At 39.8% G+C, this 25,459-nt stretch overlaps 2 protein-coding genes across 3 annotated transcripts in view; both read right to left on the minus strand.

Annotated features, from left to right (window-relative positions):
• The window catches only part of LOC133659654 (doublecortin domain-containing protein 2-like), a 59,160-nt gene extending 56,020 nt beyond the window's left edge, over positions 1–3,140 (minus strand). Inside the window, exon 1 of the mRNA XM_062062238.1 lies at positions 2,688–3,140. Within this exon, the coding sequence (XP_061918222.1) occupies positions 2,688–2,974 (287 nt within the window). The 5' untranslated portion in view covers positions 2,975–3,140. The remainder of the gene's footprint in view (positions 1–2,687) is intronic.
• Positions 3,141–10,697: 7,557 nt separating this feature from the next.
• The window catches only part of slc6a3 (solute carrier family 6 member 3), a 37,734-nt gene continuing 22,972 nt past the window's right edge, over positions 10,698–25,459 (minus strand). For both annotated transcript variants that reach the window (XM_062063411.1, XM_062063412.1), the window contains 6 exons: positions 22,124–22,252; positions 21,785–21,884; positions 16,600–16,700; positions 14,164–14,331; positions 12,719–12,790; positions 10,698–12,609 (listed from right to left, as the gene is read on the minus strand). In XM_062063411.1, coding sequence (XP_061919395.1) covers positions 12,586–12,609; positions 12,719–12,790; positions 14,164–14,331; positions 16,600–16,700; positions 21,785–21,884; positions 22,124–22,252 — 594 coding nt within the window. In that variant the 3' untranslated portion in view covers positions 10,698–12,585. The remainder of the gene's footprint in view (positions 12,610–12,718; positions 12,791–14,163; positions 14,332–16,599; positions 16,701–21,784; positions 21,885–22,123; positions 22,253–25,459) is intronic.

The following is a 25,459-nucleotide window of genomic DNA, read 5'->3' on the forward strand; positions in this document are numbered from 1 at the left end:
CAATATTAAATAAGTACATATTTTTTTTAGATAACTACAATTCTTTCTATTTATTGTTTCTTTTAATATTACTATTGTTCATTGCAGAAGATATTGCATTGGATATGCTCTTTTTGTTTGAATAGTATAGATCAGGGGTTCACAAACTTTTTTTTTACTAAGTACCACCACAGAAAACACTTGGCTCTCCAAGTACCCCCATAATGACCAACATTAAAATACAGTAGCATAGTAGGCCTAAATATTCATTAAAAACATGGCAGAGGTTTTATTTAACAAACATATTTAATATTCTGTCTACTGTAACATTACACAGTTTGAACAGTAACACTGTGTTTGAGTATTTGGATTCTTTGGCGTACCTCTAGATCAGGGGTGTCAAACGTTAGGCCTGCGGGTTGGATCAGGCCCGTGAGCAGGTTTTATCCGCCCCTCGGGATGAGTTTGCTAAGTATAAAAATGAGCCAACATTTTGGAATGAAAGAAACTGCTGTTCTAAATGTGTCCACTAGATGTCGCAATAGCAATTCTTTGTATCTTTGTAGATTATGCAACATATGTAAAAACATATAAACCACATGATGTTAGTGCACCAGTTGAGGAAAATGAGCAAACCACATAAATAACATCCTGTAATTTGATTTTGATATTATTGTTTTATCTTGCGTAATGTTCTTCAGTCAACATTGAGTTGACTGAAGAACATTATCACATAATTTATTTAGAAAGTATAAATTACGACAAATAAAGATATAATACTATTAACCGCAGTGACGTGCAGTCAGGGGAGGCAGGTGTGGTGGGAAAAAATGTAAAAAGAAAAATAAATAATTAAATTGTTATATGTATCCAGTGATTATACTATGAAGTTATTTTCCATTTAACTTCACCAGTTTTAGATTATTTTTATTCAAAATCACTGAATTTTCACATTTGCCGTTCAAATACTGAGAAGAGACTTGCTGTGATCAGCAGCCAGTTGAGGCACGTCACTGAGTTGAGCCTCACCACGGATTGCGCAATGGCTCGGCTAACTGCTGGCCTGCTGTGCAGTGAGACCGTATTGCTATATGAATTATATTATACATTTCCATAGTTTAGTTAGCTGAGGTATATAATGTACAGTGTATTTTGTCAACAACTGTATGTGTGTAACGTATTTCTTGTGCTGAGCATTCATAAAACGGCTGCAAAAGACGCACTGTGTGAGGCTCGCAGTCAACCCGCCTCCTGGTGGTAAAGGGCGGTAGTGATCGCAGAGATCATTCTTGCGACTACTCTGCTGCAGAAGAAGTGACAACAAGCAGCAACAGTTAGCAGCGATCGTTTATTTTTTCCTCTTGCCTGGACTTTTAACATGGAGGATTACATATCTAAAATAAAACAGTTTTCTAAACTGGACTTTCAATCAAAGCAGGAGGTAATAATTAAAGGATCATCTCCATCGAGACAGAGAGACTTTTAAAACTGAAGAAAGATAAGGAAGACTTCTATAAACAAGTTATCGATGCTTTTGTTCAAAAGGAGCTGCACATGGACTTCATTTATAAGTAAAGGTAAGACCATTATAACGTTTTTTTTTATTAAATGTGCTTTTTTGTGTGCTACAGTTTGTATGTGTAAAGTTAAAGTTAAGTTAAAGTACCAATGATTGTCACACACACACTAGGTGTGGTGAAATGTGTCCTCTGCATTTGACCCATCCCCTTGCTCACCCCCTGGGAGGTGAGGGGAGCAGTGGGCAGCAGCGGCGCCGCGCCCGGGAATCATTTTTGGTGATTTAACCCCCAATTCCAACCCTTGATGCTGAGTGCCAAGCAGGGAAGAATGCTGGCATGAGCTTTTAAACATAAGCCGTTAACTGCTGCCAATCAAATGGTGAATAAGATACTCTTTAGGGTTCATATGTTTGTAAATTTGACTGTGATGAAGTCAGTGCCTCACCAGCTATGAACCTCACCGCACGTCACTGATTAACCGCAAGATGCAAGTGTAAACAGAAAAAACAACCACATTATCATTTGTACATTTTCAGAATGTGCTTGTTCTATTTTTAAACAAAGAAAACAATCTGAAGTTGTCTTTATTTTTAAGTTATCGTGCCGTGATTTTACCAGTCCGGCCCACTTGGGAGTAGATTGTTGGTCCCCGATCTAAAACGAGTTTGACACCCCTGCTCTAGATGGAGCCCACATATGCGGTATGCGTACCACAGTTTGACAATCTTTAGAGTAGATGTTTTTTCGTGTGTTTTAAATACTTTGGAGGAACAAATCAAATCTTTAAATAGTTCATTCAATCATGAAATTAAATTATTAAAGAATGAATTAAATCATGAAATAAATAAATTAAATTATGAAATAATTAAATCTACTTTTACATGAAATAAATTAATAACACATTTACGTAAGGAAAAAATGTGTGTAATGATTTAACGAGGGATTTATTTATTTAATTGTGTCCCATTTGGCCCTCGGGATAAAACATGCCTGCAAAGTTGATTTACTGCTGCAGCACCAGTGGCACAAATCTCATTATCTACTGCAAAAGCTATCTTATTTTTAGGCCATCGCAAAGCACGCGTCTCTCCTGATCTTATTTGCCCAAAGCTGCGACTCACTTGCACGGATGCGACTGAAGCCAGAAGACGCGCGCATATGTTATGGGCAGCTCAGAATATTACTTACTCTAACTTTTTAAACCTCTCCCGGCCAGCGGCGACGTACTGCTCCCCGCTGTGAAGGCTGTCCAAACAGTCCACTTTGTGTCCTCCGCGCGGCGTGTAGATGTTCCTCACCGCGCCAAAAGGCGCCTGGATGCCGCCCGTCACTTCTCTCAGCAAAGTCTCAAAGGTGCACACTCTCTTCTGGTTAATAACAACCCTTCGAGCCTCGTAGAAAGGGTCACCATTGCGGTACATGAAGACGTTCTTCACCACAGGCTGGGACAGAAAGTTGGGCTTCTCCGACCCCATCCTTTGGTGCGTAAACGTATTACGCACGGTTTTAAAGCGAGTTTCTTTATGATCAAGTGTGATGCAAAGCACAGAGTAAGGGATTCCAAGCCATCAGAAGAGCAATTAGAAAACTTCCATCTTTACCAAACAAAAAATGTGGTCTCTTCTCAGAGCTCCGTGTCCTGGCACTGCTGCGCCAAAAAAGGAGCTCTACTTAAGAGGCTGCCTCTCATGGGAGCTCGCCTATCGGGATGTATCTATGGGAACACGCTGTATATTTCCCAGACGCAATCAACAGGTAGCTGCAATGATTTAACTCGACTATAGCGACATTAATTGTTTGCATCCTTTAATATACGTGCAGCAAAGTAAAAAAAACAAAAACAAAAAATACAAAAAAAACTGTCGTGCACGCTGCGGAAGCAGCCAAAAACGCACAAACACAATCAGCATGTGTGATGTTTAGATTGCTTCCCTGCAGTTTTAATTGGGCATCAGGAGACCCAGTGGAAAGCATAGGTGCTAGGGACATCGTAAAAGTAGAACAAAAACATGTTTGCAGCACAGCTACAATTAGATATGCACATTATGTTCTTTAATGTTGCCAAGTAGCGCATTTCAATTCAAGCACCCAAGACTCCCCCTTATAGATGTCCTCCCACACCTTATTTAGACCACGACCTCGTTTAGCATCCATATATGGATGTATGTCCTTGTGCCACACTGATGAAATCACCCACTTAAATGCAATTACTACATTCGGACAACAGGAATTGATTATTGCATACTAACCTTATTGGTCAAGGAACACATGCAGTTCTAGCCTGTAGCCACTTGGTGGAGCCAGAGTTGTGTAAATATGTTTTAAGATGCAGCTGCCATATATTCTACTGGCAAAATTACAAATAAAAACAAATATACAATTACATTGTTAAATGAGATCAATACGTGAAAAACAGAAAACTCACTAAGGTGAAATATCTCATTATTTACAATGTTTATTTTCACTTGATATCAGAAAAGGTTATATACTTACAGGTTTTGGAAAACCTACTTACAATATTAAATATATATACACATTTTACTAATATATACAGTATAGTTGTATCATTATAATAACCAGCCTATCTTATTAAAACAAATGTTGCTAAAAAGTCAACTGTAGGTTTTCCCTTTAACTTTTATTATGTCTGCAACTGAAGAATATTTTAATAGTCCACTTTTATTATTATTTTTTCGATTATTCGAATAGCCTAACAAATATTGTTTACAATCTCATGTAAATCTTTGAGTTTAATGTTATTTGCCTCTTGATTTTGAATTAAAACCAATAGTGACTTCAATTGTAACAAAATAAACTAATTACTGAGGAACTCATTATTTTACTTTATTACACAAACTATATAACCACAGTAAACAAAGTAGTAGATGTTCTGCATTACATTCAATGTAAAACAAATATTTGTATCCAGTACTGCGATGAGGTGGTGACCTGTCACGGGTGAACCCAGCCTACCACCCAAATGCAGCCGGGACTAGGCTCCAGCACCCGCCACGGCCCCAAAAATGGGACAAGCGGTAGAAAATGGATGGATACTAACCTTATTGGTCGAGGAACACACGCAGTTCTAACCTGTAGCCACTTGATGAAGCCAGAGTCGTGTAAAAAATGTCTTGAGAAACTGCTACCACATATTCTACTGGCAAAATTACAAATAAAAAAAAACACAAAAAAAAGAAAACACATATACAATTACATTACTACATTAGATCAAGACTTGAAAAACTGAAAACTCACGAAGGTGAAATCTCATTATTCACAATGTTTATTTTCACTTGATATTATAAAGGTCATATATTTACAAGTTTTGGAAAACCTACTTAAAAGATTAAATATCATTTTTTTAATAATCTAAGTAGGCTACATGGTTTACTAATATATATGTTTTATCATTATAATAACCAGCTCATTTTATTAAAAAACATTTTGCTAAAAAGTCAACTGTAGGTTTTCCCTTTAACTTGTATTATGTCTGCAACTGAAGAATATTTTAATAGTCCACTATTATTTTATTTTTTTCGATTATTCAAATAGCCAAACAAATATCGTTTACGATCTCGTGTGCATGTTTGAGTTTGATGTTGTCCGCAACTTGATTTTGAATTAAAACCTATAGTGACTTCAATTCTAATAAACTAATTACTGAGAAATTGATTATTTTTACTTTATTACACAAATTATATAACCACAGTAAACAAAGTAATAGATGTCCGGCATTACATTCAATGTAAAAAATATATTTGTACCCAGTATTGCTAGTGATGAGGTGGCGACCTGTCCAGGGTGTACACCGCCTTCCGCCCGAATGCAGCTGTGATAGGCTCCAGCCACCCCCGCGACCCCGAGAGGGACAAGCGGTAGAAGATGGATGGATAGACTGCTAGGGTCATTTACAGTGCATCCGGAAAGTATTCACATAGTGCGTCACTTTTTTTCCCACATTTTGTTGTGCTGTATAGCCCTATTCCAAAATTGACTATGTACATTTTTGTTCTCAAAATTCCACAGACAATACCCCATAATGGCAATGTGAAAATGTTTTTCAAAATTGTTTTTGCAAAATAATAAAAATAAATTTAAAAAAATAAAAAATCACATGTACATGAGTATTCAATATACTTTGTTGACACACCTTTTGCAGCAATTTAAAAAAAAAAAAGCACAGTGTTTTAAACACATTTCATTCAAGAAAACTAATTGTCCAGTCACAGTGTTGAAACTTGAAAATTATATTTCCAGGGTACACTTATTAATGATGAAATATTATATCTATCTGTGATTAATGGTGATTAATTTTGAGTTAACTATAAACAAACTGTGATTAATTGCGATTAAATATATAAATCGTTTGACAACCCTAAAAAAATATTTTTCACATTGTCATTATGGGGTATTGTCTGTAGAATTGTGAGAGGAAAAAAACAATTCATTCCATTTTGGAAGAAGGCTGTAACATAACAAAATGTGTAAAAAGTGAAGCGCTTTGAATACTTTACAGATGCAAGGTGGCTGCAATTATTTACCTAAACGGACAACGGGGTGGATGGCGTGGCTCGGTTGTTAGAGCGGCTCTGTTCGATCCCCGGCTTCCGCCGTCTTAGTTGCCTCCGTTGTGTCCTTGAGCAAGACACTTCACCCTTGCTCCTGATGGGTCGTGGTTAGGGCCTTACATGGTAGCTCCCGCCATCAATGTGTGAATGTGTGTGTGAATGGGTGAATGTGGAAATAGTGTCAAAGCGCTTTGAGTACTTTAATAGTAGAAAAGCGCTATACAAGTATAACCCAACTACCATTTAACAAAAGCCTAAACATTACCATTTCTGACGGGCTATTAATTTTTATAATCAAGCTTGTCGTAGATATCTGTGCAGCCCTAATTTGTTGCTATTTAATTCATCCATCCATCCATCTTCGCGGGGGCAGCAGCCTAAGCAGAGAAGCCCAGACTTTCCTTTCTCCAGCCACTTCGTCCAGCTCCTTCCGAGGGATTCTGAGGCGTACCCAGGCCAGCCGGGAGACATAGTCCTCCCAACGTGTCTTGGGTCTTCCCCGTGGCCTCCTACCAGTCAGACGTGCCCTAAACACCTCCCTAGGGAGGTGTTCTGGTGGCATCCTGACCAGATGCCCAAACCACCTCATCTGGCTCCTCTCGATGTGGAGGAGCAGCGGCTTAACTTTGAGCTCCTCCCGGATGGCAGAGCTTCTCACCCTATCTCTAAGGGAGAGCCCCGCCACCCGGCGGAGGAAACTCATTTCGGCCGCTTGTACCTGTGATCTTGTCCTTTCGGTCATAACCCAAAACTCATGACCATAGGTGAGGATGGGAACGTAGATCGACCGGTAAATTGAGAGCTTTGCCTTCCGGCTCAGCTCCTTCTTCAAAACAACGGATCGATACAGTGTCCGCTTTACTGAAGACGCCGCACCGATCCACCTGTCGATCTCACGATCCACTCTTCCCTCACTCGTGAACAAGACTCCGAGGTACTTGAACTCCTCCACTTGGGGCAGGGTCTCCTCCCCAACCCGGATATGGCACTCCACCCTTTTCCGGGTGAGAACCATGGACTCGGACTTGGAAGCGCTGATTCTCATCCCAGTCGCTTCACACTCAGCTACGAACCGATCCAGTGAGAGCTGAAGATCCTGCCCAGATGAAGCCATCAGGACCACATCAACTGCAAAAAGCAGAGACCTAATCCTGCAGAGACCTAATCCTGCAGCCACCAAACCAGATCCCCTCAATGCCCTGACTACGCCTAGAAATTCTGTCCATAAAAGTTATGAACAGAATCGGTGACACAGGGCAGCCTTGGCGGAGTCCATCCATCCATCCATCCATTTTCTACCGCTTATTCCCTTCGGGGTCGCGGGGGGCGCTGGAGCCTATCTCAGCTACAATCTGGCGGAAGGCAGGGTACACTCTGGACAAGTCGTCACCTCATCGCAGGGCCAGTCCAACCCTATTTAATTAATACTTTTTATTATTAGTTTTTCATCACATTTTGATTGTCTCTTGCTCCTCCCCTATGTTGCTCTTTGTGATTCCAGAAATATAAAGTGTGTTATGAATACAATTCACTGGTATCTAACTCTGAAACATAAAAAAAAAAATAATAAAAAGATAGGGCTGTCAAATGCGATACATTAACTAATGTGGTCAATCAAAAAAGTTCTCAAAATAATAATGTATAAATGCAGATTAATCACGCAATTTATTTAGAAGGTATATGATTCGTTACCTTAACCACGTATGGTTACCTCACAGGTGAAGCAGGTTGTTATACGGTCAGTGATCAGGCCAATGCATATGTCAGTGCAAAGATGAGTGGGGAAACTCTGACTCTCAGAATATATAGCTTCAAAATAAACCCTGACCGTACTTTTGATAAAAGTGTTGCTAAATTTTGAGCAATTTAAAAAATATTTGTTTATGACATCTTCCATCCATCCATCTTCTTCCGCTTATCCGAGGTCGGGTCGCGGGGGCAGCAGCTTAAGCAGGGAAGCCCAGACTTCCCTCTCCCCAGCCACTTCGTCCAGCTCCTCCCGGGGGATCCCGAGGCGTTCCCAGGCCAGCCGGGAGACATAGTCTTCCCAACGTGTCCTGGGTATTCCCCGTGGCCTCCTACCGGTCGGACATGCCCTAAACACCTCCCTAGGGAGGCGTTCGGGTGGCATCCTGACCAGATGCCCGAACCACCTCATCTGGCTCCTCTCGATGTGGAGGAGCAGCGGCTTTACTTTGAGCTCCCCCCGGATGGCAGAGCTTCTCACCCTATCTCTAAGGGAGAGCCCCGCCACCCCGGTCTGCCAATCCAGAGGTACCGCCCCCGATGTCCACGCGATGCTGCAGAGTCTTGTCAACCAAGACAGCCCCACAGCATCCAGAGCCTTAAGGAACTCTGGGCGGATCTCATCCACCCCCGAGGCCTTGCCACCGAGGAGCTTTTTAACTACCTCAGCAACCTCAGCCCCAGAAATAGGAGAGCCCACCACAGATTCCCCAGGCACTACTTCCTCATAGGAAGACGTGTTGGTGGGATTGAGGAGGTCTTCGAAGTATTCCCTCCACCGATCCACAACATCCGCAGTCGAGGTCAGCAGAACACCATCCTCACCATACACGGTGTTGATAGTGCACTGCTTCCCCTTCCTGAGGCGGCGGCTGGTGGTCCAGAATCGCTTCGAAGCCGTCCGGAAGTCGTTTTCCATGGCTTCCCCGAACTCCTCCCATGTCCGAGTTTTTGCCTCCGCGACCGCCGAAGCCGCACACCGCTTGGCCTGTCGGTACCTGTCCGCTGCCTCAGGAGTCCTATGAGCCAAAAGAACCCGATAGGACTCCTTCTTCAGCTTGACGGCATCCCTCACCGCCGGTGTCCACCAACGGGTTCTAGGATTACCGCCACGACAGGCACCAACTACCTTGCGACCACAGCTCCAATCAGCCGCCTCGACAATAGAGGTGCGGAACATGGTCCATTCGGACTCAATGTCCAGCACCTCCCTCGTGACATGTTCAAAGTTCTTCCGGAGGTGGGAATTGAAACTCTCTCTGACAGGAGACTCTGCCAGACGTTCCCAGCAAACCCTCACAATGCGTTTGGGCCTGCCAGGTCTGTCCGGCATCCTCCCCCACCATCGCAGCCAACTCACCACAAGGTGGTGATCGGTAGAAAGCTCCGCCCCTCTCTTCACCCGAGTGTCCAAAACATGAGGCCGCAAATCCGACGACACAACTACAAAGTCGATCATGGAACTGCGGCCTAGAGTGTCCTGGTGCCAAGTGCACATATGGACACCCTTATGTTTGAACATGGTGTTTGTTATGGACAATCTGTGATGGGCACAAAAGTCCAATAACAAAACACCGCTCGGGTTCAGATCCGGGCAGCCATTCTTCCCAATCACGCCTCTCCAGGTTTCACTGTCGCTGCCAACATGAGCATTAAAGTCCCCCAGTAGAACGAGGGAATCACCCGGGGGAGCACTCTCAAGTACTCCCTCGAGTGAATCCAAAAAGGGTGGGTACTCTGAGCTGCGGTTTGGCGCGTAAGCGCAAACCACAGTCAGGACCCGTTCCCCCACCCGAAGGCGGAGGGAAACTACCCTCTCGTCCACCGGGTTGAACTCCAACATGCAGGCTCTGAGCCGGGGGGCAACAAGAATTGCCACCCCAGCCCGTCGCCTCTCACTGCCGGCAACGCCAGAGTAGAAGAGAGTCCAGCCCCTCTCGAGAGAACTGGTTCCAGAGCCCTTGCTGTGCGTCGAAGTGAGTCCGACTATGTCTAGTCGGAACTTCTCCACCTCGCGCACTAGCTCAGGCTCCTTCCCCCCCAGCGAGGTGACGTTCCACGTCCCAAGAGCTAGCTTCTGTAGCCGAGGATCGGACCGCCAAGTGCCCTGCCTTCGGCTGCCGCCCAGCTCACATCGCACCCGACCTCTATGACCCCTGCTATGGGTGGTGAGCCCATTGGAGGGGGAACCCACGTTGCCTCTTCGGGCTGTGCCCGGCCGGGCACAGCTCCAGAGGGGGACCCCGGTGACCCGCGTCCGGGTGAGGGAAATCTGGGTCCATAGGTTTTATTTTTCATTGAGGTCTTCGAGCTGCTCTTTGTCTGATGCCTCACTTAGGACCAGTTTGTCTTGGGAGACCCTACCAGGGGGCATAAAGCCCCCAGACATCATAGCTCCTAGGATCATTGGGACACGCAAACTCCTCTACCACGGTAAAGTGGCAGCTCAGAGAGGAGGTTTATGACATCTTAAAAAATAAAATGTAATTTGTGTCAACATATAGGGGTATTTTTAAGGTGTTTTTAAAATTTGCAAGCAAGTAGTTTATTGTGATTAATTACGAATAATCAAAATCTGTGTGTATAATCTAATTTTAAAATGCATAGTTTGACAGAACTGCATATACACAATACATTTTAGTAATTAATTTTATAATAAACATATTTTCCCTCACAATCTCAATATTAATTTAGAAAACTATGAGATAGTATAAATAATCATAGGTCAACAAAGTTAGTAAGTGTACATTACAGTACATTAGTGGTAATTAGCATATGGAAACACTTGCCTTACTTTTCAAACAGTCTGTCTCTTTTATTGTGTTGTAACTCATTTGCATACACAAGGTGTATAGGAGGTCCATGTTGAAATAAAGAGTACACATTATGTACTTTTGTACGTAATTGTACTTTATATGCCATTATTGTGAAAGTCATACAGTCAGAAACATCACAAGGCACAATACAGAGGCACAGGCGTACAGTTTGGGACTATTCAAACCCTTTAAAATGTTGAACGCACCACAATGTTGAAGCACATGTCATGATCGACTCATCTGAAAAGGGCTTTTATGATATGGGGTCGGACAAAAGTTTATGTGGTTATATTCATGTAATAGAATGTCATGAACATCCTTAAGGCTAATAAGTATCAACTTCACATAGTAGTTACTGTACACTGTAATTTTGTTTGACTTGTTAACTTGCATAACATACAATACAACCTCTACAATACACAAACTCACACACATTTATATGTTTTAATTTACTTCATAATTTACATACACACTACATACCTTTGTGAATAGCAAAGAGCAGCTTTAAAACAGTCTTGAGTGATACTTGATAAGTATACAAGTAAAGCTTTATGCTTTTTAAAAAAAAATATTGAACCAGATTTAACATGTGTCGAGTCAGTATATGCAAACAAAAACAATAGAAAGGACAATTTTGCAGTTTAAGTTAGATTTCAGTGAAAATTGTCTTGTATAAGGAGAAATAAATCAATTAATTACGGAGTCTTTGGTTGTGCAACCCAACAACAGTCAGTTGTTATTAATCACTTGTTATGGTGACTGAAAAATCAATGCAGATTAAATAATTAATGCCACTGTAAATTATTTTATATGAATGAAAAAGTCAGTTATGGCTTTTGTATAGGATATATATTTGTACATTGAACTGTTCATATGCTACATTGAACATACTGTACTGTATATATTCTTCAGTTATGAATTATTCTGTTAATATTTGGACTACAGTACTCTTTCAGAAAATTACTATATTTTCATAATATTGTTACTTTATTCTAGTAATTTCAGCTTTATAGTTTCTTTTTCTTTTTCTTTTAATGTAGTCCTCCCTCGACACTTTCATATTGATGACTATGGTTTTTTGTCATTAATCAAACCAGCTCTTTTAGAGTAAAACTTGACCAAATATCACTGTTTAGCATATCTATATAACATATATAATAGCTTTCCTGTAAATACTTCATATGTAAACAAAGGTACATTTTTGGACGTTGTGGCATTTGCAGGAAATGCATGTGTCTTAACAGTCATTTAAAGAAGATATTTACATTAACGGAATACATATTGGCATTGTTAAAAGTATGTCATTACAAGACTGATTGCTGAACATTTGACACGTTTTGACTCCATACAACACGGTGCAAATACATTTTAGACTTAAAAAAAATAAAATTAAAAAAAGACTTCAAAACATCCTTCCTTAACTTAAATCATTGATCAAAACAAATCATTCTCATCACAAATCAATGTTTTTTTCTCCAATAAAAGCTTTTTATGCATATACAAATCTACGCTTTTATTGTACATGGTACCATACATCCAGTCATGCCAAATGTAATCTAGTGTGTCACTGCATTGTCAGGTGTTCCCCCTTTAATAGGTTTTAAATATTAGATAACATAAATTAAATTATTACAAGTGCAAAATCAAGATGACCAACATACTAGTAAGTTACACCGTGTCTTCTTGAAGAGAACTTTTGTATTTAGAGAAGTTGCAGGTTAAAATACCACAGTACCATTTGCCAGTTCACTGCTGTCAAACCAAAGTAGGTCTACTCACAGCTTCACACAGTAGAAATTAAAATCACACTACATTTTCTCACAACTTTTTTTTTTTCGACACTCCTAAATTCCCCCCGGCTTCTTCGTACTTCTTCAGACCTTTGCTGTGCAAGCATTGAAACACACTCCTACCCTTCATACAGATGTCCACTTCCTGTCTTACTTATTTCAGCATTCAGACAACCAGCCAGTGATGAAGCTATGGAATAAGACAAAAACAATGCAGTTAAATAAACCGTCCGACAACAGCAAACACACCAATTTGTCAATTGAACGCCCTTTTTTTGAAACATGAACTATGCACTTACTGTGAACTGACGGACCTCCCCATTGTCAACCAAATGGTGTTCTGTCTCTGGGGTGATGGCATAAGCCAGTCTCTGTTCCAGTAGAAAGGCGCACAATTATTTTTTTAAAAATATATATAAATTAAATGATGCAAGATTGAGTTTGAATACAGTCGTCCCTCGCGGCGTCACTACAACGCAGATTTAATATACTGTGTGTATATATATATATATATATATATATATATATATATATATATATATATATATATATATATATATATATATATATATATATATATATATATATATATATATATTATTGTTCTATCTTTTATGGCCTAAATTTAAGTTAATTAATGTTTTACAGTGCAGTATTGGTAGTATTTTCTATTATTGCATTGAATTGTGGCGGTCGACAAAGATGTTCAGCAGGCAGGAGTCGCAAGATTTCCGTATCCTGGTTAAAAGAGAACCTTTTTTTATTCCCTATATGCTAGCAGTTATTTACATTGTTTTTGACGAGTTTGTCTTATTGTTTGTATTGTTGTGTCATATTCATGTTAATCGTAATTTCTGCTTTTGCTGGGGCCTATTGGCAAGTCATCATTGTAAACTAGTTGCTGTTCTCATTTGATTTTTCTGGTAAAATAAAAGTGAAATAAAAAAATATAATAAAAAAAAAAACATGCTAACAACAATGTGTGGCTAATCTTGGCGTGACATTCTCAAGTTGATCAGCTTTTGTCAGAACAACTTTTTGATGGACTCCCTCTTCAACAGCTGCCTCGTCAATAACACATCTTCACATTGGGAGACTTTGACACGAGCGATATCAAAAGACAGCAGCGAGACACAGCACAGCTCAAACATTCGGCACGGTACTTCATGCTAACTGAGACTGCTATCAGCTAACAGCTATCAACAGCAAAGTTGAGATAAACTCGCTTGATTCAAGATGCACCTTATTTTTGACATTAATGACAAAGCTTTGGCGTGAGCTACATTATGTGGAATGATAAAGCAGCACACGTAATGCCAACAAGATGAAATGCCAACAATCCATCCATCCATCCATCCATGTACGTCATGGCTGTGTTTTAGTGGCCGGGTGACAGCCCTAGCAATGACGTTTGGAGGATCCTCGGTGAGTACTATAATCTACAGTAAAACACACTCAGGGCTATTATATTTAATGAAACGTGTGTAAAGGTGACCATGTGGGTATTATTTCTAGTTAAGAGGGCCTTTATTAATGTTCAAGAAACATATTTAGAAGGTTGTTATAGCTGTTTTTTATGCTTTAACTATGAACATGTTCAATTTATTGATACAAATCCTACCTCGCGGAATTTCATTTATCAATTTATCAATTATTACCAATTAACTGCCATAAACGAGAGAAGACTGTACTTGTTGTTAGGCAAACACTCTTGATCATGAGCCATGTAGTAGCACAGACTTACATCACAAAACTTTCCGGGCAGAGTACAAAGTTTATAGAAGGCGTAAAGTGGCACCATGGACATCGATGAAATGGCCAGACCCCATCCCAGCACATTGGCCCAGGGAGGGAAGGTGTAGGAGCCATAACTGGGAGGGTTGAATGTCGCAAAGCTGACTACCACCATAAACTGAGAGAGAGAGTTGTTTGAAGAAAACAATTTAGTTCAATTGACATTTTTCATATGTCTGCTGATGCCACTGCAATAATTCAGTGGTCTGATATTGAATCACACTAATATCAAGACCTTAGCCTTTTGTACAACATTTATTAATGGTAAATGCATATTTTGAGTATAGTATAGTACAGTACTAGTAGTAGTAGTAGTCTTAATATTGCATATACTTTCACTGTGCTTTTTTTCAAGATAAATGGGTAACATGAGTAAAAAGCAACACATCGTGGCATACAGTGGAACCTCGATTTAAGAACCTCTCATTGTACCAATGTTTCCCTTTAGGAACCACAACCTGAATATAATTATATGGTGTATGAAACATCGAACGGAGCCAGATGAGGTGGATCAGGCATCTTGTCAGGATACCCTCCGGTCGCCTCCCTGGGAGGTGTTTAAGGCACATCCAAGCGGTAGGAGGCCATGGGGAAGACCCAGGCACGTTGGGGAGAATATGTCTTCCAGCTGGCCTAAGGAATGCCTTGGGATCCCCCGGGAGGAGCTGGATGAAGGGGCAGCAGAGAAGGAAGTCTAGGGTTCTCTGCTTAGGCTTCTGCCCCGGTGCTCCAACGACACAATCTTGAATAAGTGAAAAAAGATGGCTGCACGGATGTCGAAACCTGTCTTAGTGTACGAATGTTTCATCCACTCATTGTGCACCTTTCAGTGCAGCCATTATGTGCCCGGCGGCACAGCCATTGTGGACAGGCTAATCGATCACAGGTGCTCATTGTTTGTCAGCTCAGGGGTGCTTCTGTTACTTACTGTGCTACTTTGTGTGCATTGTATGTGTTGTTTAGCCTTTCTACAACCTTTTTCTAGTTTTGCTAGCTCCAAAGAAAGCAATGGACAAGTGATGTGTGGTTTGAATCATTCAGGAAGACTATTTACAGTGACACTGCCGCGCTGTTAAAGATAAGGAGTTTTGTGATTTCAAACTGTGAAAGCTAGTGACAGAGTGTGTGTGTGTGTGTGTGTGTGTGTGTGTGTGTGTGTGTGTGTGTGTGTGTGTGTGTGTGTGTGTGTGTGTGTGTGTGTGTGTGTATGTCTGTGTGTGTGTGTGTGTGTGTGTGTGTGTGTGTGTGTATGTCTGTGTGTGTGTGTGTGTGTGTGTGTGTGTGTGTGTGTATGTCTGTGTGTGTGTGTGTGTGTGTGTGTGTGTGTGTGTGTGTGTGTGTGTGTGTGTGTGTGTGTGTGTGTGTGTGTGTGTGTGTGTGTGTGTGTGTGTGTGTGTGTGTGTGTGTGTGTGTGTGTGTGTGTGTGTCTGTCTGTGTCGGCAGGGCGGCTGCATTTAAGGATGACAGTTCAGCTAGTTGTTGTTGTTTTGACTTTGTTATTAAAGAGAAAGTTGATCCATCACCCCCTTGTTGTGTTAGTTTCATGTGCAGTACTGTATAGCACTTTATCAGAATCAGAAGTACTTCATTAATCCCCTCATATTGTTTTCAAAGTGTACAAACGTTTACCAAAATATTGACACCCATTATTATTTTTGTTTACATTGTTTCTTCTGAAGAAATTTGCTTCAATTTATAAACTTTTCGATTTACGAACCCTGTTCAAGCACCAATTAGGTTTGTGAATTGAGGTTCCACTGTAGCTGTTTTTTCTTCTTTTAGTTATGAGACTATATTTTGGTAAAAGGAGGATGATGAAACAATGCTTGGATGTCAGTCATTGCGATTAAATGGTAAATAAATGGTAGATGGATTATACTTTGGCTACCCCTGTGGTACATTTTTAATGTGCTTTATAAATAAAGTTGATTTGATTTGATTTGTATAGCACTTTTCTACCTTCAAGGTACTCAAAGCGCTTTGACACTATTTCCACATTCACACACATATTCACACACTGATGGCGGGAGCTGCCATGCAAGGCCCTAACCACGACCCATCAGGAGCAAGGGTGAAGTGTCTTGCTCAAGGACACAATGGACGTGACTAGGTTGGTAGAAGGTGCTGATCGAACCAGGAACCCTCAGGTTGCTGGCACAGCCACTCTCCCAACCGCGCCACGCCGTCCTGTTCTAGAGTAGACACTTACATTTGTGTCCAAGTTACTCAAATGCTGCACCTTTATGGACAGGTAGATCTTTTGAGAATTAGGTTTGGATGTTCTCTATTTGTGCTACATTGCACTGTGAAAAACAAAAATGCTATCAGGATTTTGCACAGACCAATTTATCAATTTTTATTTTCCTAATATTAAATAGTTACTTACCAGGAGGAAGCAGGGGCTTACAAACTTCCAGCACAACCTCCAGTATCTGCCTGGCCTTTGACCAATCATCTCCTCGATGTCATCACTGAAACGGTCCACTCCTGGGATAACAACACACAAAACACTGTGAGATTAAAACTAGAGAGCCACCTTTCATTTGAAAAATAATGACTCCATAGTCAACTTGATCATTTATTCACAATTTCTTAGGAAAGCCTCCAACATTGTTTTTTTAACCCCCATTACTCACAAGGCAATTTGTATGCATATACACTTAGAGACAAAAACATCAAAGCCATTTCCACAGAAAGTGTCATATATTTAATTGAAAAATTGCAATTTAACTTTAGCTTCTTGATTTACTCCCAAATTTCAGTGCCCCTCCCGAAAATCGTCACATCCGCTTTTCATCCAGTCCAACGAGTGCTGGCCCAGTCACATAATATGTGCGGCTTCTGCACGCACACACAAGTGAATGCAACGCATATTTGATCAACAGCGATATAGGTTACACTGAGGGCGGACGTATAAACAACTTTAACACTGTTGGAAATATACGCCACACTGTGAACCCACACCAAACAAGAATGACAAACACATTTCGGGAGAACATCCGCACCGTAACACAACATAAACACAACAGAACAAATACCCAGAACCCTTTGCAGCACTAACTCTTCCGGGACGCTACAAGGTGGGGTTGGGGGGGTTTGGTGGTAGTGGGGGGTGTATTTTGTAGCGTCCCGGAAGAGTTAGTGCTGCAAAGGGTTCTGGGTATTTGTTCTGTTGTGTTTATGTTGTGTTACGGTGCGGATGTTCTCCCGAAATGTGTTTGTCATTCTTGTTTGGTGTGATACCCCTTTCAGACTAAAGGAATCATGAATCATTTTGAATTAAGAACCACAACCAAGACGGCAGGCAGTTTAAAAACTACAAAATTGAAACGGTGGCCGGATATGGTGTTTACTTCCTGTTTCTGGTTTAGGCCATGCCCTATGAGTGTGACATCATACCCCTAATAGCACCCCCCCAAGAGGTGCTATGTGGAAGCCATACCCACTTCCTGGGGGGTCATGACCCCCCCCCCCCTACTTTTGAAGTGAATTGAAGTGAATTATATTTATATAGCGCTTTTCTCTAGTGACTCAAAGCGCTTTTACATAGTGAAACCCAATATCTAAGTTACATTTAAACCAGTGTGGGTGGCACTGGGAGCAGGTGGGTAAAGTGTCTTGCCCAAGGACACAACGGCAGTAACTAGGATGGCGGATGCGGGGATCAAACCTGCAACCCTCAAGTTGCTGGCACAGCCGCTCTACCAACCAAGCTACACCGCCCCATTTGGGTCATGACCCCTCTTTTTTGGTTCTACATCATTCTTCTATTATATCTTATCATGTCACAATTGTCCAATTGTAAAGTATTATACGGTTCCTATAATGTAAAAAGAAAACCTACCAAATTCCAAAAGATAATGTTTGGATTTAATATGGTCAATGTTGGCTGGTAAGACCATTTTAATGTGTTCTTAAGCAAAGTAAAATGTAAAGAGAATTTGCTTTCCTACCCAGAAGTTATATCTCACTGCTAAGATTTGTATTGCGAAGGACAGCAGAACGAAAGACCAATATGGGCAGGGATTGGAAAGGTCCTTGTCAAAAACTATGAGAAAAGAAAAAAAAGGCTCATAGTGGCCGTAGGCTTGATTTATGAGGCCTGCCAAGGTCAAGATCCGTCAAAGTGGGGCAATATACAGACTCCACCGCCTGAGGGCGAGTTAGTATTGAACCCACCCGGTGAGGCTTAGTGGACATGTGAAAAGGAACCCAGGACAGAAGTTCAGGTCAGTTTTTTTCTGACATTCACATCATATTCTTTGATTATGTTGCTGTTTTAAAATGTGTCAGTCATTACCACACATACTAAAAGTGTCCTGATCCAATACTCATATAGGCCCAATATTCCCAAAAAATCAGTATCAGATTATATCGGCTTGCATATCAACTCTCAAAAATAGGCTACGATACAAGCAGTCTTGCTTGTGCAATGCTGGACACCAAGTTAACAGCTAAATGTCCTCCAATAAGTACACAAAGTTGATATTTGATTCTATTTTAATGAAAGGCCAAGCTACAAGAAGCCAGCAGCTATAGGACAAATAACCTCATACGCTAGAGATTCATAATAAGTGTCGTTAATTGAACAATATTGCAGTCTAAAACACCACTTTTGTAAATGAAAAACAAGTATCAGATAATTATAGTTGCGTATTACTTACACATACAAAGTCTCCAAGGCAAAAACATATTTAATAAGTATCCAGTAACAAATGTGTCCGCATCATTCGACTTACTGCATCATTAACTCAACTCCACTTGGTGTGATTCAAAAACAAATTACCACACCACTTCAATTCAAAGACAGCTTTAGTTAATTCCAAACGGTTATTAATAAATACGTCAGTGTTTTTCATATCTACCATTGTTCTGTGTTCGACTCATTTCTAAGTATGTATGATTCCTGCTAACATCGTATCGTATCAATATCGGTATTGGCCAATAGTCAAGGCTCCAATATCGGTATTGTACCAGAAGTGAAAAATTGTATCGGCACACCCCTTGCACGTGCTATGTAAATGTTCCTAGCTGGTTGCACAGTGGGTTAAAACTACACACCATCCATTTATAATGGCAAAATTCACAAAACCAGAATGCATTTCCATATGATTTAAAATGTATCTGCGACATTAAGGTTTGTTGACGAAAATATTTTTTAGAAAAAGGCTTAAAGTAACAATTTTCAAGTAGAGTGAAATGTACTTGAGAAACCTTTGGTAGCAATATAGATGCAAATTGTACAAATCAAGCTAAACAACATGTAACAATGTAGGAGACCTGTGCAAAAGGGAGTGCCAAAGGTGAAATGAGGTCACCGCAGTTGTCAACCGTGACAACATGGCTATCAGCCAGTTGAGTAGTTCATGACAAACAGAAATTCCCTGTATCCCACATGCAGTTATCTCCAAGACCTGGACCACAACGGCTAAGTAACACAAATGTCACACTGTTTTTGCACCACAACAAAGCACACAATGTGTAGCCACTCATTACTGCAGTAGTGGGGAGAGTTAGGACCACAATAATCTTCAATTTTCTATTGAAAACATTGTGTTTAGTTAAAGTTCCTCACCTATATTAACTATCTATTATGTATGCATTTTACCTGTTGGGTATGTAAATATACAGCATTTCTTATTTAATATTATTGAATTATTTCCACTTTTTGTTTTTTTCTGTCAGGTGTTGCCACGACAAGTTAATTGCATGAATATTTCTTAATTAATTTTAACTCAGAATGCCCTTTGTGGTGCAACCCTGGCCTGGAATCAAACGCATGCCCTTTGTCATGAAAGGCAGAACATTCTACCATTAAACCACCAGGGATAGTTTTTTTTTATTATTATTGATTCATATCATTGGTGAATTCAAGTCAAACTTTGCTTGTAGAGCGCATTCAAACAATGCATATTTAATATCATATTATAGTAGAATTAGAATTATCATTGCTAATGTTATTATTAGCAGTATACAGTATTGTTATCATAGCATTGCATATATTAATGGTCGTGGTGGTGTATTAGTTATTTTGCTTTTCTTTATTGTTTTTAACTACTTTTTGCTTGCAGTATATTGCAGTTACATACTTAAAGAACGCTATCCTGTTCATTTTAGGGGCTTTCAAAATTATATTGTACCCCAGTGGGGCACCATTTGTAAAAGTATTGTAATGAAATACTCCCTGGATATCAAGTTGCGTAAAAACTGTACATAGTAAATCTGCATTCTTTTCATTTTTGCCGATATGCTCGGATTATGCCACCTCCTCCTTGTTGCGCTTGGTTAGGGGTCAAGGGTGAACTCCAACTTGTTAGGAGGAGTTCCTGAATTTGTGATGTGAGAAGTGCAAAAGATCTTGTGGAAATCTTGTGAAGTTAATTATATATTTATTTATTTTAAAGTTAAATACACACCTTTTTAATAATTTTTTTTTTCCTGATCATTTTAAACTCTTCTTTAGTTCTTTAGTTTTATTCTGTTAATTTCTATTGTATTGCTTTTATTGCCACTAATATTGTTTATTCTCACATGTTTTTATTAATGTATATTTTATTTTTACATATATTTTAAAACCTATTTTAAAATATATTTTTTAAAATGTATTCTCCAGTGTGGACACCCCAAAAGTGGCATTTTTCCTCAATCATCAGTGTTATGCCATGTTTTGTTAATGTCAATAGTCCTGTGTTTTAATATTTTTCTTTTTAAATGCTGTAAAGCAGTAAAGTTACAACTTGCCTGTGCATGAAAAGTGATACATAAATAAAGTTTGATTGATTGATTGAACTTAACGTACCCGAGACGGTTCACAAGATTTATTATTGCCATAAAAATGAAACTAGGGATAACTCACAGACACATGATCCTTATTGTATGGCACTTCCACATCATGCAAGAGTAGAACATTAGTTACAGCAGTTAAACATTTTTAAAAGTCTGAAAAGTTGAAAAATTATTTTGCATAGTATAGCAAAATGGACACAATGGTTGGACATACTGCAGTATTGGCGAACTGTACCAGACAACTTTATGACAACATGGTCAATCAGCAAAATAGTAGGCTGAAAAATGTTGACTGATGGCCAACTATTTATGGAACTTATTTAAGAAGTAAGAAGAGCCATGTGTAGATCTTGTCATCTATGTCAAGGAAATTCTGCGACCTCAATAGTCAACATGTAGGGAATACTTGATTACATAGAAAGTCATGAAATCAGGCCCCTTTAAAGGTAAGTGAACAATCAACCAATCAATTTTCATTTACATTTTCTGCAGCACTACAAAGTTCAATGAAATGTGAAAATATTATGATGTGCATCTAATGGACAGATGATGTCCAAAGCAGGTGGCACATTTAGGTGGCCAGAGACTGAAGAGGAAAAAAAACATTAATATTTGTTGATATGTTCGTAGCGCTACACTTGGGCTTAATAGAAGTAGGTCATATTGAGTCACAGCACAACCATAAAGACATTTTTCATCAGGGCTCTAATAAAACAGCAGCATTGCTGGCCACGGCCACATGAATCATCCTTTTTTCACTCTTTTCATCTCTCAATTTCTCTCACCGTAAAACCACGCAATCCCGATGGCTTCAATAAGCACTCCAAAGAGAATCGATGTCCCAGCTGCAAAGTGGTCCAACAGAGTAAACACGTACATCCCGCCCTAGAGTGACATAGAAAGAGTCATCCACCATATATATATATATATATATATATATATATATATATATATATATATATATATATATATATATATATATATATATGTATATATATATATATATATATATATATATATATATATATATATATATATATATATATATATATATATATATATACGTGTGTGTGTGTGTGTCAAGTGCTTATGAAAGTAACTCTCACTAATGGTGCAAAACTTACATTTGTAACACAGAAGAGTGAGATGAGGAAGGTGACGACCACAATGAAGAGGGTAAACAGTTCTCTGTGCTTGTGAAGGAATTTGAACTCATCAATCAGCCCCGTGATGACAGACTCCATCCCACCCATCTACAAGACAAAGGACAGCATAAAGTCAATAAAATGCACATTTAAACTACCACAACCACCATGTAACCCAGTGGTCCCCAACCTTTTTGTAACTGCGGACCGGTCAACGCTTGAAAATGTGTCCCACGGACAAAATACAATCATGTGTGCTTACGGACTGTATCACTGCAGACTGTATTGATATATAATGTAGGAACCAGAAACATTAAAAACAGAAAGAAACCACCCTTTTGTACGAATGAGTGTAAATGGGGGAGGGAGGTTTTTTGGGTTGGTGCACTCATTGTAAGTGTATCTTGTGTTTTATATGTGGATTTAACAAAATAAATAAAAAAAATAAAAACATTTTTTTATTTTTTTATTTTTTTTATTTCTTGTGCGGCCCGGTACCAATCGATCCACAGACCGGTACCGGGCCGCGGCCCGGTGGTTGGGGACCACTGATGTAACCCATTCAGCATCCTCCAATTAATGATATGGTATAGAGTATGTATATGTATCACAACATGTGTAAAACAATCTGATTAAAGAAAAAGCTCAGCAACAGTTTCTAAATGTGACTAATTGGCTAACAATTACAAATGTATGTAAGTGCAAAATTACAAGTATGTTACCTTATATTGCTGGTTGCATATGACATCATATACATTTTTATTTTTCTCAGCTTTATTCACACAATGGTCAAGCAGCTTGAGCGTACCTTTAAAACAAGTGAGAGTGAGTGAAGACGTATTGCTGTTCTGTTCTTGGGTGTTCCAGTCGTTCATATAGAGAGTTAGGAAATAACTTTCATAGAATCCCAAAAGAAGTGGTTCATAGAGGTAATAAAGTCAGGGAAAAAGCGAAATTGCGTCAAAGGAACTGGCTCTTAAAAATATCACTTTCATCATCTTATGGAATACAATCGAGCCATGCTTGTGTCTGCAGTGATTACTTTGTAAAATATTTGTATGAACATTTGATTGGTTTGAGAAACTTTTTGTGATGCAATCAAGTTTATTCTCTACTGTATTTATGTATGCTATGGCTATGATGTTTTTTTCCTTGTCCTCAGTCTGGACCCCCTTTCCAGGGGCTCAGGCTTAGGCCCCGTCTACATTAAGCCGGATAACTCCTTAAACAAATAATTATTTAGCTTAAACCCAATGTCAGCCATACTAAGCCATCGTTTAAGGTTCCCCTCCTTGGATCATTTTTTACACGGGTAAGTGCGCCGTGTATTTCTTGAAACTCCAGCTCTTAGCTTTGTGGGGACTCATCGATCGTTTGCAAACTGAGTTCAGAGAGGAAGTGACGTCGGAAAGAACGCGCCACAGCCAGTTTCATAACAAGCGGTTTCGTAACGCAGAGGTAACCACTAGAAAGTTGGAGGCGAGCCATCCAGACATGCCCGTGTTTGTCCTTCTTCTACATGTACACACATGAATACCTTAAGAGAAGGAAACGGGCGATTGCAGCTATTTCAGATACAACACATCTCAAACAACAACATAGCAATGTTGAGCGACGGTTTTGAATAAGCCCTGGAAGAACGGCAGCCTAGTGAGATATGTTTGTCACCGAGTGTGTTGTGCCAGAGGAATGGCAAGAGAACCTTCGAATGTCCAGGTGAGCTGTGATTCTACTTAGTAAAAAACTTTGTCCATTTGTCGAAGGGGAGACAACGAGAATGCGGGCTCCCGTGGATGAGGGAAGACTACGGAAAACAGCAAATGCATTTGGACTGGCAAAGCAGACTGTCAGTTATTGTCCGTGATGTATGTCGAGCGATTACTCAACGTCTAGTTTTGTACTCCGTAACTATTGTGAAGCCATGAAGTGGTTGCGGCCGTCAAGTTCGACCGCCAATTTCAGCCTACAAGCACAGGCAGGATTGCAAAAATGGACAATGAAGGTAAAAGAGTGAGGAGTGTCCTGACCAGATACCTAGATCCCTAGATTTATTGTTGTAAAATGTTCTTTATCACATTGTTTACTTTTACACATCCATTAAAGATATGATTTATGTAGGATGGCTCAGGTGTGATTCACTACAATAGTCTAACAGCTGCTGATGGTGAGGCAAGCAAGGTTTACCGTTAAAAGAAATGTGGCAATAGGCTACATTGAAACACAGGGTAAGGATACACTTCCAGGTCAGAGGTGACTATGACCTAATATATATGCGCGTCCGCCATTTTCCGTGTATACGTACTAGGTCACGTTGCGCCGGCAGATGGAGGGGGGGTGGGGGTATTAAACGATGGCACTGTGTGTATGTGGACAGGGATAAGGTTAGGTGGGATATACCCTGTATAACCTTGGCCTTAGACTGAATATTGTTTTACTCACTCAAATGGTTTAAATCTTTCAAAAAATATTTTTCTTAAGAGTGTTTAAATCCACTCCATCCCATTTCAAATGATCGCTTGTCATACTTGCCAACCCTCCCGGTTTTACCGGGAGACTCCCGGTATTCAGTGCCTCTCCCAATAACCTCCCGGCAGAAATTTTCTCCCGACAAACTCCCGGTATTCAGCCGGAGCTGGAGGCCACGCCCACTCCAGCTCAATGCGGACCTGAGTGGGGACAGCCTGTTCTCACGTCCGCTTTCCCACAATACAAACAGCTTGCCTGCCCAATGACGTCATAACATCTACGGCTTTTAGAGAGTAGAGTGCACAACTGCGCACACAACAAGGAGACGAAGCAGCTGAACGAGGAAGTTACAGACATGGCGATGCCGTCGACGAGCAAGATGAAGAAATACGCTTGCAAGTTCCAAAACGAATGGAAACAAGAATTTCAGTTCATCCAGGACAGTACGAAGGGGAAGGGGTATGTTGCATGTACATTTTGTAGAACAGACTTCTCCATTGAACACGGTGGCCGAAATGATATACTCAGTCATGAACGGAGAAGTTAAAACAGGACAATACTGCCATCTACTGGATAGCCTCCCGGAACACTGAAATTCAAGTATTTATTTTATTTATTTGTATAATAAAAAAAAAATATATATATATATATATATATATATATATATATATATATATATATATATATATATATATATATATATATATATAGCTAGAATTCACTGAAAGTCAACTATTTCATACATATATATATATATATATATATATATATATATATATATATATATATATATATATATATATATATATATATATATATATATATATATATATATATATATATGAAATA

The sequence above is a fragment of the Entelurus aequoreus genome, linkage group LG11, assembly GCF_033978785.1.
Source record: "Entelurus aequoreus isolate RoL-2023_Sb linkage group LG11, RoL_Eaeq_v1.1, whole genome shotgun sequence".
NCBI lineage: Eukaryota > Metazoa > Chordata > Actinopteri > Syngnathiformes > Syngnathidae > Entelurus > Entelurus aequoreus.